The 18,174-nt window shown below is 44.4% G+C and overlaps 1 protein-coding gene across 1 annotated transcript; it reads right to left on the bottom strand.

Annotated features, from left to right (window-relative positions):
• Positions 1-3,885: 3,885 nt before the first annotated feature.
• LOC147973129 (uncharacterized) lies at positions 3,886-9,547 on the bottom strand. Its single transcript, XM_087524582.1, has 3 exons — positions 9,527-9,547; positions 6,911-7,269; positions 3,886-6,821 (listed from the first exon to the last, which is right to left on the bottom strand). Exons 1-3 carry the CDS (start codon positions 9,545-9,547, stop codon positions 6,182-6,184), a joined length of 1,020 nt encoding a protein of 339 aa, XP_087380708.1. The 3' UTR covers positions 3,886-6,181.
• Between the last annotated feature and the right edge of the window lie 8,627 nt (positions 9,548-18,174).

Below are 18,174 nucleotides of genomic sequence, written 5' to 3'. Positions count from 1 at the left end.
CAAGCTTTTCAGAAAATGGATACTCTATTTAAGGCTGCTCTCTTGAGTGTTCTTGGTGAGAACATAGTTGATACTTATGCGTTAATTGATAATGGAAAAGATATGTGGGATGCACTCGAGGCCAAGTTTGGGGTCTCGGATGCTGGCACTGAGCTGTACATCATGGAGCAATTCTATGATTACAGGATGACTGAAGAGCGCTCCGTGGTTGAGCAAGCTCATGAGATACAGTCATTTGCTAGAGAACTTGAGCACTTCGGTTGTATGCTACCGGACAAGTTTGTTGCCGGAGGTATCATCACTAAGCTTCCTCCTTCATGGAGGAGCTTTGCTACCTTGCTGAAGCATAAGAGGCAGGAGTTTTCCGTCCCGGATCTCATTGGCACTCTTGATGTGGAAGAAAAGGCGAGAGCAAAGGACACATGTGCTCGAGGTTTTGAGGGAGAATCTAGTGCCAATGTGGTACAGAAGCAGAACTTCCAGCCCCACAAGTTCAAGAACAAGGGCAAGTTTGATGGTAAAGCAAAGTTTGATGGGAAAAACAAGGTTGTCCAGCACAAGAACTTCAAGAAGAAGAATGACAAGAAGAAAGGTGTCTGTCATGTGTGCGGGGATCCTGATCATTGGGCTCCTAGTTGCCCTAATCGCTATGACAAGCGTCATCCTGGGAAAGGCGGCAAGACCGCTAATGTTGTCATTGGAGACACTGACATGAAGGATGATAGGTATGGTATATTTCCCACTATTCTTTCAGTATGTCATTCTCCTGATTGGTTGATTGATACGGGTGCTAATGTGCATGTATGCGGTGATATTTCCATGTTTTCGTCTTATCAGACCGCATGGACTTCAACCGTGCTGATGGGAAACTGTTCAAGTGCTTCTATTCATGGTGTTGGCACGGTCGATCTGAAGTTTACTTCAGAGAAGATCATGCGGCTGAAGAACGTGCATTATGTCCCCTCCGTCAATAAAAATCTTGTTAGCGGATCCCTTCTGTGTAGAGATGGCTACAAGCTTGTCTTTGAGTCGAATAAATTTATAATATCCAAGTATGGAACCTTTGTTGGTAAAGGCTATGAGTCAGGAGGCTTGTTTTGTTTATCCTTATCAGACGTTTGCAATAAAGTTGTTAATCATGTTTGCAACAATAATGAATCAAATGTGTGGCATTCATGTCTTTGTCATGTTAACTTTGGTTGCATGTCGCGACTAGCGAAGTTGAAATTAATCCCTAGTTTCACCACCGTCAAGGGATCTAAGTGTCAAGTGTGTGTGCAAGGTAAGCAACCTCGTAAGTCTCACACGACTGCGGAAACGAGAAATCTTGCACCACTAGAACTCATACATTCAGATCTATGTGAAATGAATGGTGTTTTAACAAAAGGTGGAAAGAAATATTTCATGACGTTAATTGACGACTCCACTAGATACTGCCGTGTGTATCTTCTGAAATCTAAGGATGAGGCTTTGAACTTTTTCAAGATCTATAAAGCTGAAGTGGAAAACCAACTTGATCGAAAAATCAAGAGGCTTAGGTCCGACCGTGGTGGAGAGTATTTTTCCAATGAATTTGATGCTTTTTGTGCGGAACATGGTATAATCCATGAGAGGATGCCTCCCTACTCACCTCAGTCAAATGGGGTGGCCGAAAGAAAGAACTGTACTCTAACTGATTTGATTAACGCCATGTTAGACACATCGGGTCTCTCCAAGGCATGGTGGGGAGAGGCGATATTGACAGCATGTCATGTCCTAAACCGAGTCCCCACAAAGAACAAAGAGATAACTCCATTCGAGGAATAGGAGAAGAAAAGGTTAAAACTCTCTTATCTACGAACATGGGGTTGTTTGGCGAAAGTCAATGTTCCAATTTCAAAGAAGCGGAAGCTTGGACCAAAGACTATGGATTGTGTTTTCCTGGGATATGCTTTTCATAGCATTGGCTATAGATTCTTGGTTGTAAAATCTAAGGTACCTGGCATGCATGTCGGTACGATCATGGAGTCGAATGATGCGACTTTCTTTGAAGATATCTTTCCCATGAAGGATATGGCTACCTTATCTAATCAGGAGATGCCTAGTTCATCGAATCAGGAACCAGTTACAATTACCAAACCTGCCATTTCGATAGAACACTTTGAAAGTCCTATGGAGGAGAACAATGATGTTCCTACTAGGAGCAAGAGACAAAGGACTGCAAAGTCCTTTGGTGATGATTTTCTTGTGTATCTCATAGATGACACTCCCAGTTCTATTTCAGAGGCATGTGCATCTGAAGATGCTGACTACTGGAAGGAAGCAGTTCGTAGCGAGATGGATTCCATCTTAGTGAATGAAACTTGGGAGATAACTGATCGTCCTTATGGGTGCAAACCTATAGGATGTAAATGGGTATTCAAGAAGAAGCTTAGGCCTGATGGTACTATTGAAAAGTACAAGGCTCGGCTCGTGGCTAAGGGTTATACCCAAAAGGAAGGTGAAGACTTCTTTGATACTTACTCACATGTGGCTCGACTGACCACTATTCGAGTTCTACTTTCACTAGCTGCCTCGCATGGTCTTCTCGTTCATCAAATGGATGTTAAGACTGCTTTCCTAAATGGAGAGTTGGACGAGGAAATTTATATGGAACAACCAGATGGGTTTGTACTAGATGGTCAGGAAGGAAAAGTGTGCAAGTTGCTGAAGTCTTTGTATGGACTCAAGCAAGCACCCAAATAGTGACATGATAAATTTGAAAGAACTTTAACAGCAGCAGGCTTTGTTGTAAATGAAGCTGACAAATGTGTGTACTATCGCCATGGTGGGGGCGAGGGAGTTATCCTTTGCTTGTATGTTGATGACATACTGATTTTCGGAACAAATCTGAATGTTATTAAGGAGGTCAAAAATTTCCTATCTCAATGTTTTGAGATGAAGGATTTAGGAGTGGCTGATATCATTCTGAACATTAAGTTGTTGAGAGATGATGATGGTGGGATTACATTGCTTCAATCTCACTATGTGGAAAAGATCTTGAGTCGCTTTGGCTATAGTGACTGCAAGCCCTCTCCAACACCATATGATGCGAGTGTGTTACTTCGAAAGAATCGAAGAATTACTAGAGATCAATTGAAATATTCTCAGATTATTGGCTCGCTTATGTACTTAGTCAGTACTACAAGACCTGACATCTTTTTTGCTGTTAGCAAACTGAGTCGGTTTGTTTCAAAACCAGGAGATGTGCATTGGAAATCTCTAGAGAGAGTTTTGCGTTATTTGAAAGGCACTGCAAATTATGGAATTCACTACACCGGGCACCCAAAGGTGCTTGAAAGGTATAGTGACTCAAACTGGATCTCAGATGCTGATGAGATAAAGGCCACGAGCGGATATGTATTCACTCATGGAGGTGGTTTCTTGGAAGTCTTGCAAGCAGACCATCTTAACGAGGTCAACAATGGAAGCAGAATTCACAACACTAGATACAGCTATGGTCGAAGCAGATTGGCTTCGTCGGCTCTTGAAGGACTTGCTGGTTGTTGAGAAACCTGTACCGGGTGTCCTTATGAACTGCGACAATCAAACTGTGATCACGAAAGTGAGCAACTCAAAGGATAACATGAAGTCATCAAGACACATTCAGAGAAGGTTAAAGTCTTTCAGGAAAATGAGAAACTCCGAAGTTATTGCATTGGATTATATCCAAACGTCTAAGAATCCGGCAGATCCTTTTACTAAGGGTCTATCACATAATGTGATAGATAATGCATCGAGGGAGATGGGTATGAGACCCACAATATGAGTTGTTCACAGTGGTAACTGTGACGCCCTCGATGCGGCTAATATCTCCTACGTGTTGAAGCACGACTTAGAGGCATAACCGCATTGAAAGCAATGTCGCAAGTGAGGTAATCTTCGCACAACCCATGTAATACATAAGAGAAAGAGATACATAGTTGGCTTACAATCGCCACTTCACACAATTACATGAATAAAGCATTACATCAACCAGATACAATCAGGGTCCGACTACGGAACCAAAATAAAAGAAGAACCCCAAATGCGACAAGGTCCCCGATCGACCCCAACTGGGCTCCACTACTGATCAACTAGAACGAAACAACACAAAGGACAAGATCTTCATCGAGCTCCTCCTAGAGCTTGGTTGCGTCATCTGCACGGACTCATCGGCACCTGCAAGCTGGTTTTGGAAGTATCTGTGAGCCACGGGGACTCAGCAATCTCGCACCCTCGCGATCAAGACTATTTAAGCTTATGGGTAAGGTAAAGGTATGAGGTGGAGCTGCAGCAAGCAACTAGCATATATGGTGGCTAACATACGCAAATGAGAGCGAGAAGAGAAGGCAAAGCACGGTCGATAAAAGTATGATCAAGAAGTGATCCTAGAACAACCTACGTCAAGCATAACTCCAACACCGTGTTCACTTCCCGGACTCCGCCGAGAAGAGACCATCACGGTAACACACGCGATTGATGCATTTTAATTAAGGTCAACTTCAGGTTTTCTACAACCGGACGTTAACAAATTCCCATCTGCCCATAACCGCGGGCACGGCTTTCGAAAGATCATATCCCTGCAGGGGTGTCCCAACTTAGCCCATCACAAGCTCTCATGGTCAACGAAGGATATTCCTTCTAGCGGGAAGACCCGATCAGGCTCGGAATCCCGGTTACAAGACGTTTCGACAGGTAAAACAAGACCAGCAAGACCGCCCGATGCGCCGACATCCTGATAGGAGCTGCACATATCTCGTTCTCAGGGCAACACCGGATGAGCGCTCCGTACAACTAAAACCAGCCCTCAAGTTTCCCCGAGGTGGCGCTGCAAAGGACTCTAGTTCGGACCAACACTTAGACAAGCACTGGCCCGGGGGGGGGGGGTTAAAATAAAGATGACCCTCGGGATGCGCGACTCCCAAGGGAAAAAGGCTAGGTGGCGAATGGTAAAACCAAGGTTGGGCCTTGCTGGAGGAGTTTTATTCAAGACGAACTGTCAAGGGGTTCCCATTATAACCCAACCGCGTAAGGAACGCAAAATCCGGGAACATAACACCGATATGACGGAAACTAGGGCGGCAAGAGTGGAACAAAACACCAGGCATAAGGCCGAGCCTTCCACCCTTTACCAAGTATATAGATGCATTAATTAAATAAGAGATATTGTGATATCTCAACAAGTAAACATATTCCAACAAGGAACAACATCTCCATGTTCCAACAAGGAACAAACTTGAATCTTCACCTGCAACTAACAACGCTATAAGAGGGGCTGAGCAAAGCGGTAACATAGCCAAACAACGGCTTGCTAGGACAAGGTGGGTTAGAGGCTTGGTTCAACAATATGGGTGGCATGATAAGCAAGTGGTAGGTATCGCAGCATAGGCATAGCAAAAGAGCGAGCAACTAAGCAAGCAAAGATAGAAGTGATTTCGAGGGTATGGTCATCTTGCCTGAAATCCCGCAAGGAAGAAGAACGAGTCCATGAAGAAGATAAACGGACATAGACGAACGAATCCTCACAACACGACGTTACCGGATACAACTCGAAGAAGCATCACCGGAAAGAAGCAAACAACATCGTAAACAAACATCACATAAACATGAAATGATGCACAACGAAATATGATGCATGTCCGGTTTAAATATGCATGGCATGGCAAAGTGCACAAACAACACTACAAGTTAAGTGGAGCTCAATATGCAACGGGTTGCATATTGACGGAACACCACATCAATTATTTAGTTCTCTCTCGTTTATGTACCCCAACAATATTAAATGTTCTTAACATGGCAAGGGTGAAGCAAAGTAAACTACCTATCTAGTCAAGTTTAAATGAGGCCGGAAGCAACGAACAACAAATTCTGGTAAATCCCCATATGCATATTTTAGATTTGGTGCTTTTCTGCCCTAAACACAATTTTAGAGTTGTTAAACATACAAAGTGATGCCACCATGTTAAACTAGGCATTTTTCTACCCCATTTACATATAAAGATTATTTAATTCGGAGCTACGGTTATTTAGTTATGAATTAAATCATTTTAACATGGCAATAGGCAAATATAAGCAAACATCATTTTAAACATTTTAAACATAGATGAAAGTTGCAAATTATTAAACTAGATGAAAATCTAAGCAAGTTTCATATATAAAACATTTTGATATGATGCACGGTTCATGAGTAATTATATGCATGAAGTGCAAGGGTTTTTCTGCAATTCTGCAATCTCTGGGATAAAAGAAAAAAACACAACAGGAAAAAGAACACGAATGGGCTGAAACTGGTTGGCCCATCAGTGCACAGGAGGGGCTGGGGGTTCTCACAGCGGGTCTTGGGCCGGACGGTGGTGAGGTAGGCCGGATCTGGGCTTGGAGGCTGCTGGGCCGCAGCTGGAGAGGAGGCCGGCCCAGGCGAGTAGCGAGGCCGCTCGGTCAAAACAGAGGGAGTCAACGAGGCTCCGCTAGCTCGTCTTTGGCGCAGAGGAACCAGGGGCGCGGCGGCTGGGAGTCGAACTCCGGCGAGCGGGGCATAGGGGCGGCGAGGTGAGGGACTTGGCGACGGCGGCGGACTACAGGTGCGGCGGCCTGGAGCGGCAGCGAACCAGTCGTCGCAGCGGGCGTTGGAGCAGCTCGGCTCGATGCAGAGGAGGCGCGGGGTGAGCAGGATGGAGAGGATGCAGCAGCGGGACTCGAGGAGCTCGGCGAGAATCGAGCACGGAGGAGGCCAGGAGGCGTGGGGACGGCGGATCCATGCAGCGAGGCGGTAACCCGGCGAGATCCAAGGCGAGGCAGGGGTCGGTGGCCATGGTGTTTTCCTGAACAGAGAGAGTCGAGAGGGAGTTGAGGACGCATAGAAGAAAAAGAAGGAAGGAAGGAGGAGAAGGACGGCGCACGAGGGACGGGCCTGGAGGTCGCCGGCAGGACGGGCTCGCTGGCACGACGCGAGGAGGCTCGGGAGGCCCTCTCCAAGGGTGCTCGGGCGAAGGAGCTCTGGAACAGGGAAGCGAGGTGGTTCGAGGTGGAGGCACGCAGGGGATCCGGCGGCCGCGGGGTTGAGGACGAGGTGGAGGCAGCGCGGTCTCCGATTGCTGCTACTACTCCGGTGAGGTGGCTCGGGCACGCTGGTTCCTCGGGCACGAGGGATCGAGCAAGGAGGAGGGGGTTGCGCTGGTTGGTGGGTTGGAAAAATCGAGGGGGGATTTTTGGACTTGGAGAGATCCCGAGGTGGGAGAAAGTGCGGCGGCGGTGGCAGGGACAAATCCCCTAGATTTTAGGGTTGGCTTGATTGGGTAGGTGGTGGACTATATATATAGGGACAAACGGATTAGGTTTGGACCCTCCGATCAAAATCAGACGGTCTCGGATAAATAGGTTAGGGAGCCCAATTAAGAAAACGGAGACGTTTTGTAGATGTTCGGGGATGATCCGGACACAATGGTGGCGACAGTCCGGGTCGGGTTCGGGACAACTTTTGGACGCGTGCGAGGGGGGCTGTGGGCTGACGAGAGAGGTTAGGTTGGACCTGGCGGTAGGTAGTGAGCTGTGTAGACAGTCTCGAGCTGAGAGAAGAGAAGAGAGGGAGGCCCGACGACTGTTTCCGGAGACCGAAAACGTCCGACGAAAAGACCGGCTATATTGCCGCTATAGTTAATCGTTGGGGCGTCAAACGAACTCCAAATGCGATGAAACTTGGCAGGCGGCCTACCTACACTATAATAAGACCGCACGCCAACTTTCATCCCATTCCGAGAACATTTTCCGGCCACTTATACAATACTATTTCGGACATGCCGCGGACGCGTGCAAGTGTGGTTGGACTCAGAACGGACAACGGAAGGAACAAGGAGACCCGGACGGATGCAAGTTTTGAAAACATGATGATGCAATGCACATGATGACATGGCAAGATGCAACACGCAAGCAAATGACATGGCAACAACAGCGAATAATAGGAAGACACCTGACACATCGGTCTCGGGGCGTTACAGTAACCTATTCTTTGTGATCGGAGATCCCGTGAATTAGATGTGGAAGACAAGCTGTTGGTCAACTGAGAGGAGAGTATCCTTACTATCAACAATACCACTCCATGAAGATGCAATACTCTCCTAATCTGCATGGCAGGTTGATGTATATCTTAACGTGTTATAAGTGGCTCATTGAAGCAGAGATGTCGTCTTGCAGAACATCTTTTGAAGAACACACCTATATGAGTCTGATTGTTAAACGTCGCAATCTATGAGAGTAGGGTTCTCTCTAGTAAACTCACGAAAGGTCTCGGAGTATGATGCATAAGCTCCATCCACGGGGAAGACCCATGGTAGCCACGTATCAGTCAAGGCTTTATGTGAAGCTAGATTCATAGAAAACTTGCAGTTCAAGGCCCAGTCCACTGTTCAAGTTGCTTACTAGTGTAGCATAGAGTTCTAGGTGGAAGTTCAACTTAACAGTCTCCACTGCAGTACCGGTATATAAAACAGTGTTTTGAAACCAAAGGCAAATTTTGTGTGCCTCTGGGATCTGGTGGGGGATTGCTGGAATTTTGTCTATTTTGGGCCTAGCCCAATAGCAGTTTCAGAAATTCCTAATAAATCCTAGAGGCCCACGCAGCCCATTCGTGCAAGGCAAGAGGTGGAACAAAAGTTTAGTCCCACATTGCTAGTTTAGAGGGAGTTGGACCGTTTTATAAGGGAGGTTCTTTCCCCACATGTATGAGCATGAGAATAAGAGGGACATCCACGCGCGCTCCTCCTCCGCCGCCCGCCTCGCCACGCCACGCCTCGTCACGACGCGACGCGACGCGACGCGATGCACCGCGCCGCGGGTTGCGGGAATGAGCCGAGCCGTCGTCTAAATTTTGCCACGCACGACGGGTATATGAAAGGTCACGTGGGAGTTGAAACATTTTCTGTAGTGGACACTGAATTCGAAAGGCGCGCCTCTTCGGCCGCTGCCTGTTCGCTTCGTCTCCCTTCGTTGCTTCACCTCCCACCACAGCCTCTTCGCGTCCTTATCCTCTGCCTATATAAGAGAGGTCGCTCCTCTCTAGAGAGACACAACAGAAGCTCCTCTTCCTCTCGCCACAAAGTTCCGATTACTGCGCTGCTGCTATGTTCTTCCCCATCCCATCTTGCGGCGTGCACCGCAGGTCAGGACAGTAGGCCTCTGGAACCGCATCTTTTGAGTCCTGTACGGAAGAAGGGTGATAAGGTTTTTGGGGAGCGCTCCGCGCGACTACTGACTTCTTCATCACGGACTCCGACGACTACTTCCCCGACGACGACTTCTACCCCGACCTCCTCGACGACATGGCAGGCGAGGACACCGACCCCAAGTCCAGCGCTTCTACTGCTGCTGTTGTCCCATACGTGTTCTTCTCCTTTCAGTTAGAGGTCCTGCTGCAGTTTCTTCTTCTATTATTTTCCCTACATATGTTAGACTCTATTTCATATATGCAACTTGCTATACTGGTTGCTCTAGATATGTTCAGTTATAGTTCATATATAAAGATGTTGTTTACCTTCTCTTTGTCAAATCGCATGGCTTGTTTTGTCACTGTTATATTAGTCATGCTTTATCTAATATTTCTGCTAATAAAATCATTTGGTAAATTGCTCATATTTCCAACATCTTGTCATCCTTCGCTCTTGACCTAGCAGACCTGCTGCTGGACCTTTGATAACGATCATCCTCATCTGGAGTAGCATTATCATTCCTTCCACCTTTACCAACTCCACTGCTTGACCTCGGGAATTGAGCTTCTGCATCTGAATCAACATCACTATTTGTTGCTAGCCATCTATCATCAGGGTCATCACAATGACCACTGTGCTTTCCAGATTTGCCTCTTCTACTACCTTTCTCACCATAAGAGTCATCTTCAACATAATGTCTCGAGCTACTTTTGGCAATGTGCGCTTTCCCTGATGATTTGTCCGCAGCGGAGTAGCCCCTTTCAAGATTGGGAACATCCGAGGATTGCCTCCGGCTCCTTTTGTGATTATTGTACCTATTGGTGGACTTGCTGCCTGAAGGACTTCTTCTCGTGCCAGCATCAGCAAATTCTGAAGGCCAATTAGAACATCCAGACTCCAGACTTTCGTGCTGTTCAGATCTGTGCTTCCTGGACTTGATTTTACCATTGTATCCACGTGCAACATCGCCATGGCCATCTCTATGTTTCTCTTCATGCTTATGTGCTTGGGACACTCTTTCATTTTCCATGGGCGAACAGTATCTGCCAATATCATCTTCAATCTCTTGACCTCGTTGCTCATTTGTTGCAGATGGTTCTCTTCTATCTCGAGTATGCCCATATTTCATGATATGGTTGCTCTGCTCTTGCTTAGAATGTGAAAAAACTCTTGATGAGTGTCGTTTATGTGCATCTCCATCCCCATGTCTACTTGAAATATACCTACAGAATCCTCTCATTTTAGACTTCAGTATAATAAAAACTGTACAGATTAAATGACTAAAATAATTGAACATGTACCTGTCATCAGAACTTCTCAGTCTCTTCCTATCTGAACTGTGTAACTGTTCAAAATATGGGGTATCACTCGCCTTGTCAAAAACAGCATCATCTGAGGGACCAAACAGAGCAACCATCTTCCGAGTCCAGTATTTAGGTGGAGGATTGTCCCAATCAGCCCACTCATAATCTCCACCAGGGTTACGAAAGCAATGAATGAAATTACAAGCAACTCCATGTGAACATGTCTGTTAAACAAGAGAGATGAAACAGAACACATAGATGGTATTAATCATTTAGTCATTTTCAAACTAAAATAGTGCTCACAAATATGAATGGTGTTAATATGCTTCGTACATGTCAAATAAAACAAAGAATTCAGGTGACAGAGTGTAAACTTAAGATACCTTGAATCTTGACCTCATGTACTCACCACAGATCGCTGACTTCCATTTCGTCAAAGCAACAAACTCACATGTTATCTGAAGAGCAGGAAAAAAAATTCAAGGTAAGCTTATGCAAGAGTAACATATGGAAACATATTTCTTATTTAAGAACCAGGAACAGCATCTAAGGTGAAGTATTCTCTGAGATGTAAGAAAGCATTCACAAGAATACTCTAGCAATTCTGCTCACATAACTCACAGTACTTGAGGAATAAAATTAAGTAATCACGTGCTTCCCAGCAAAATATCGACCATTCATGCTGTTGTAGGCAAGAAGAACTCAATCCAAGGCTTTATAATGCACATAGACATTTCCTTGAAGATGGAATGATCCATTTCTACATACCTGAAATAATATCTAGAATTATTTCTATGGAAAAAATGTTATGCAGAAGCCAAATTTCAGCATAACAGATAACATGAGAAGACTAGAAAAATAATGAGAATCTTGAATTAGTTAATTGTTCAGCTGTAGATTAAATGCTTAGGCCAGGTCGCATAACCTGAGAAAACTCGTGCTGCATCCCAGGGCCAACTCTGACCAGGATTTAGAAATTAACCATGTCATCTAGTTTAAATTTAGAATTCAAATTTAAATACAGATTTCTGCTTCTTAGTGTTGCGCGCAATGGAACCACTGATGAATGGTGATTAACATTTTTGGTAACCATTTCAGATAAATATGTGTACTAATTCAAGCTAACAAACCACCCAGTTGTTTTTCAATTAACAAAAATCCAGCACAGACCTAGGTCCGAGGTTCCTTTTCCTTTTTGTATTTAGTTTTTACAATATTGGTGCGTAGTCCACGAGACCATTAGGTGGGTGTCATAATGAACTGGAGGTGAGGTTAAAATGCCTACGCAAGTCCGCATTTGAAAAGTCCCTAGGGTATAGCATGTGCAACAAAGTGAAGTCGCTATGAACAACTACAGTTAACAAGCTAGCTACCTACGGAACAACACAATACCTTGAGTAAATTACAGCAAGATTAAAAAGACTTCCCCCAAGTCTTTGTTGGGGAACGTAGTAATTTCAAAAATTTCCTACGCACACGCAAGATCATGGTGATGCATAGCAACGAGGGGAGAGTGTGATCTACGTACCCTTGTAGACCGACAGCGGAAGCGTTAGCACAACGCGGTTGATGTAGTCGTACGTCTTCACGGCTCGACCGATCAAGCACCGAAACTACGGCACCTCCGAGTTTTAGCACACGTTCAGCTCGATGACGATCCCCGGACTCCGATCCAGCAAAGCGTCGGGAAGAGTTCCGTCAGCATGACGGCGTGGTGACGATCTTGATGTTCTATCGTCGCAGGGCTTCGCCTAAGCACCGCTACAATATTATCGAGGATTATGGTGGAAGGGGGCACCGCACACAGCTAAGAAAATGATCACATGGATCAACTTGTGTGTCTAGGGGTGCCCCCTGCCCCCGTATATAAAGGAGCAAGGGGAGGAGGCCGGCCGGCCCCTATAGGCGCGCCAGGAGGGGGAAAGAAGTGGGGAGGGAGAAGGAAAGGGGGGCGCCGCCCCCCCTCTCCTAGTCCAATTTGGACCAAGGGGGGGAGGAGGCGCGCGGCCCACCCTGGCGCCCTTCTCTCTCTCCACTAAGGCCCATATGGCCCATTACTACTCCCGGTAGGGTTCCGGTAACCCTCCGGCTCTCCGTTTTCTCCAAAATCACCCGGAACACTTCCGGTGTCCGAATATAGCCGTCCAATATATCAATCTTTATGTCTCGACCATTTCGAGACTCCTCGTTATGTCCGTGATCACATCCGGGACTCCGAACTAACTTCGGTACATCAAAACTCATAAACTCATAATATAACTGTCATCGAAACCTTAAGCGTGCGGACCCTACGGGTTCGAGAACAATGTAGACATGACCGAGACATGTCTCCGGTCAATAACCAATAGCGGAACCTGGATGCTCATATTGGCTCCCACATATTCTACGAAGATCTTTATCGGTCAGACCGCATAACAACATACGTTGTTCCCTTTGTCATCGGTATGTTACTTGCCCGAGATTCGATCGTCGGTATCTCAATACCTAGTTCAATCTCGTTACCGGCAAGTCTCTTTACTTGTTTCGTAATACATCATCTCGCAACCAACTCATTAGTTGCAATGCTTGCAAGGCTTATGTGATGTGCATTACCGAGAGGGCCCAGAGATACCTCTCCGACAATCGGAGTGACAAATCCTAATCTCGAAATACGCCAAACCAACATTTACCTTTGGAGACACCTGTAGAGCTCCTTTATAATCACCCAGTTACGTTGTGACGTTTGGTAGCACACAAAGTGTTCCTCCGGCAAACGGGGGTTGCATAATCTCATAGTCATAGGAACATGTATAAGTCATGAAAAAAGCAATAGCAACATACTAAACGATCGGGTGCTAAGCTAATGGAATGGGTCATGTCAATCACATCATTCTTCTAATAATGTGATCCCGTTGATCAGATGACAACACATGTCTATGGTTAGGAAACATAACCATCTTTGATTAACGAGCTAGTCAAGTAGAGGCATACTAGTGACGTTTAGTTTGTCTATGTATTCACACAAGTATTATGTTTCCGGATAATACAATTCTAGCATGAATAATAAACATTTATCATGATATAAGGAAATAAAATAATAACATTATTATTGCCTCTAGGGCATATTTCCTTCAGTCTTCCCAACGGTTCTACTTGGCACAAACACTAATTAAACACAAAAAACACAACCAAAACAGAGGCTAGATAAATTATCTATTACTAAACAGGAGCAAAAAGCAAGGAATAAAAATAAATTTGGGTTGCCTCTCAACAAGCGATATCGTTTAACGCCCCTAGCTAGGCATAATATTTCAATGACGCTCACATGAAAGACAGGAATTGAAGCACAAAGAGAGAATCATAGAACATGTGACAAACACATCTAAGTCTAACATACTTCCTATGCATAGGCATCTTATAGGCAAACAAATTATCAAGGAAAGCAAAAACTAGCATATACAAGAAAGCGGAAAGAAACAATAGCAATCTCAACCTAATGAGAGGTAATCTAGTAACATGAAAATTTCTACAACCATATTTTCCTCTCTCATAACAATTACATGTAGGATCATAAGCAAATTCAACAATATAGATATCACAAAACATAATCTTTACAAGATCCACATGTATGCAAAGTTGACACTCTTCCAAAATAGTGGGATTAGCATTAACTAAAGTCATGACCTCTGCAAACCCACTTTTATCAAAAACTTCATAAGATTGAACATTCTCCAAATATGTGGGATCTAAAGTTGACACTCTTCCAAACCCACTTTCAATAATATTGCAAACACTATTATCAATCTCATATTCATCATGGGGCTTAAATAAATTTTCAAGATCAAAAGAAGAATCACCCCAACCGTGATCATTGCAAAAAATAGTAGTCATAGCAAAACTAGCATCCCCAAGCTTAGGGTTTTGCATATCGTTAACACAATTGACATTAAGAGAATTTATAATAACAACATTGCAATCATGCTTTTCATCGAAGGAACTATTAAATATGGGTGCAATAGCAACGATCTCATGTTTAACATAAGGAGCTATAGCAAATTCATCTTCATAAATATTGGCATCATGGCCACAAGAATAGCAAGCATCATGTTCATCAAGGGATATTTCAATCAAATCATCGGAATCATAATTATCTATAGATTCATGCATACCATTATTTTCTTCCGAAGTAACGGTCATTCTTTCAATAAATTCTTTGGCATAGACATTATGAGCATAGTTTTCATAGCAATATTTAAGTATGTCAAAATTTTCAGATTCGTAGAGAGTAATATCATATTTTTCAATCAAAGAAGCAACTTCATAAGCACCCTTAAAAGCAACAAATTCTTCAATTCGTTCGATATCGTAGTAACTATAAAAACCCTTTGCATAAGAAGATAAGATTTCAATATCATTAAACTCACATAGGTAGGGGAGGTGTTTTTAGGGTTCTTAGAGCAACAAGTAAAATCAAAAATTTCACAAAGATTCCAAGCATAACACAGCAATCTGTTTATTTGATTCCATAAGAGTCTCCCTTTTTCAGACAAATGGTGACGCAAAAAATGAGCATGCTCATCTAATGATTTCCCATCAACTAGGCTAGTTGGGGTATCAGCACGAGCGCATAAGGATCGAAAATGATCTAAGTAGAACACTTTAAGTGGATCCATATCAATAGATTTTTAGCAAGCAAATAGAAGGCACATGGAACCACAAACAAGGATACATACGGGAAGAAGGCAAACAAAAGAAGAGGCAAATAGGGAAAGAGAAGGAGGACGGAGAGAGAGGGCGAATAAAACGACAAGGGTGAAGTGGGGGAGAGGAAAACGAGAGGCAAATGGCAAATAATGTAATGCGGGAGGTAAGGGTTTGTGATGGGTACTTGGTATGTTGACTTTTGCATAGACCTCCCCGGCAACGGCGCCAGAAATGGCTCGTTGTCGGGAGTCAAATCTTAACTTGCGCGAACCTCCCCGGCAACGGCGCCAGAAATCCTTCTTGCTTCCTCTTGAGCACTGCGTTGGTTTTCCCTTGAAGAGGAAAGGGTGATGCAGCAAAGTAGCATAAGTATTTCCCTCAGTTTTTGAGAACCAATGTATGAATCCAGTAGGAGGCTACACGCGAGTCCCTCGCACCTGCACAAAACAAATAAATCCTCGCAACCAACACGATAAGGGGTTGTCAATCCCTACACGGTCACTTACGAGAGTGAGATCTGATAGATATGATAAGATAATATTTTGGTATTTTATGATAAAGATGCAAAGTAAAATAAAAGGCAATGAAAATAACTAAGTATTGAAAGATTAATATGATGAAGATAGACCCGGGGGCCATAGGTTTCACTAGTGGCTTCTCTCAAGAGCATAAGTATTTTACGGTGGGTGAACAAATTACTGTTGAGCAATTGACAGAATTGAGCATAGTTATGAGAATATCTAGGTATGATCATGTATATAGGCATCACGTCCAAGACAAGTAGACCGACTCCTGCCTGCATCTACTACTATTACTCCACACATCGACCGCTATCCAGCATGCATCTAGAGTATTAAGTTCATAAGAACAGAGTAACGCCTTAAGCAAGATGACATGATGTAGAGGGATAAATTCATGCAATATGATAAAAACCCATCTTGTTATCCTCGATGGCAACAATACAATACGTGCCTTGCTGCCCCTACTGTCACTGGGAAAGGACACCACAAGATTGAACCCAAAGCTAAGCACTTCTCCCATTGCAAGAAAGATCAATCTAGTAGGCCAAACCAAACTGATAATTCGAAGAGACTTGCAAAGATAACCAATCATACATAAAAGAATTCAGAGAAGATTCAAATATTGTTCATAGATAAACTTGATCATAAACCCACAATTCATCGGTCTCAACAAACACACTGCAATAGAAGATTACATCGAATAGATCTCCACAAGAGAGGGGGAGAACTTTGTATTGAGATCCAAAAGGAGAGAAGAAGCCATCTAGCTAATAACTATGGACCCGAAGGTCTGAGGTAAACTACTCACACTTCATCGGAAGGGCTATGGTGTTGATGTAGAAGCTCTCCGTGATCGATGCCCCTCCGGCGGAGCTACGGAACAAGCCCCAAGATGGGATCTCATGGATATAGAAAGTTATGGCGGTGGAATTAGGGTTTTGGCTCCGTATCTGATCGTTTGGGAGTACGTAGGTATATATAGGAGGAAGAAGTACATCGGTGGAGCAACAGGGGGCCCATGAGGGTGGAGGGCGCGCCTGGGGGGGGGTAGGCGCGCCCCCCTACCTCGTGGCCTCCCTATTGGTTGCTTGACGTAGGGTCCAAGTCTCCTGGATCTTGTTCGTTCCAAAAATCACGTTCCCGAAGGTTTCATTCCGTTTGGACTCCGTTTGATATTCCTTTTCTTCGAAACCCTAAAATAGGCAAAAAAAACAGCAATTCTGGGCTGGGCCTCCGGTTAATAGGTTAGTCCCAAAAATAATATAAAAGTGGATAATAAAGCCCAATAATGTCCAAAACAGTAGATAATATAGCATGGAGCAATCAAAAATTATAGATACGTTGGAGACGTATCAGGCCACTGCTAGCATGTCATCCCTGACTTGGAATTCTATGCACTTATGATTGAAACTATTAGCAAGCATCCGCAACTACTAACATTCATTAAGGTAAAATCCAACCATAGCATTAAGATATATTGGTCCTCCTTCAATCCCGTATGCATCAATTTCTATGCTAGGTTGTAGCTTCTATCACTCTTGCCCTCCAATACATAATCCTATCAACATACAACTAACCCTATGGTGTGATCCACGCGCGTGCTCATATGACGGGTGCCAAAGGATAGCAACATAACCACAAGCAAATTAAACCAATCATAGCAATTCACCAATTACCGATAGGACAACGAAAATCTACTCAGACATCATAGGATGGCAACACATCATTGGATAATAATATGAAGCATAAAGCACCATGTTCAAGTAGAGGGTACAGCGGGTTGCAGGAGAGTGGACCGCTGTAGATAGATGGGGGAAGGTGATGAAGATGTTGGTGAAGACGACGGAGGTGTTGGTGTAGATCACCGTCACACGATGATGGCCCCGGCGGCATTCCGGCGCCACCAGGAGAGAGGGCGAGAGAGAGCCCCCTTGTTCTTCTTCCTTGACCTTCTCCCTACATGGAAGAAGGGTTTCCCCTCTGGTCCTTGGCTTCCATGGCATGGGAGGGGCGAGAGGCCCTCCAAGATTGGATCTGTCTCTCCATCTCTCTCTGTTTTCTGCGTTTTAGATTCTGGCCTTTCACCGTTTCTTATATTTCCGGAGATCCGTAACTCCGATTGGGCTGAAATTTTAACACGATTTCTATCTGGATATTGGCTTTCTTGCGGCGAAAGAAGGGCACCAACCGCCTTACGGGGTGGCCACGAGGGTCAGGGGCGCGCCCCCTGCCTCGTGGCCCCCTCGGGCATCGTCTCGCGTTGATTCTTCTTCCCAAAAATCACATATATTCCAAAAAAAACCTTCGTAAGTTTTTATCCCATTTGGACTCCGTTTGATATGGATTTTCTGCAAAACAAAAAACATGCAACAAACAGGAACTGGCACTGGGCACTGGATCAATATGTTAGTCCCAAAAATAGTATAAAAAGTTGCCAAAAGTATATGAAAGTTGTATAATATTGGC

Source organism: Triticum urartu, chromosome 5A, assembly GCF_056163025.1.
Source record: "Triticum urartu cultivar PI428250 chromosome 5A, HENAU_Tu73, whole genome shotgun sequence".
Classification (NCBI taxonomy): Eukaryota; Viridiplantae; Streptophyta; class Magnoliopsida; order Poales; family Poaceae; genus Triticum; species Triticum urartu.
Note: the sequence above shows the minus strand (reverse complement) of the source record. Positions and strands in the feature narration are given on the sequence as shown.

Coding starts and splice junctions, on each gene's coding strand:
- LOC147973129 (XM_087524582.1), bottom strand. CDS start 9,547: ATGCGATTTGACAAAGAGAAG. Junction 7,270..9,526: donor TGCGATTTGACAAAGAGAAG/GTAAACAACATC, acceptor CCTAAAATCTAG/GGGATTTGTCCCTGCCACCG. Junction 6,822..6,910: donor GTCCTGCCGGCGACCTCCAG/GCCCGTCCCTCG, acceptor CTCTCTGTTCAG/GAAAACACCATGGCCACCGA.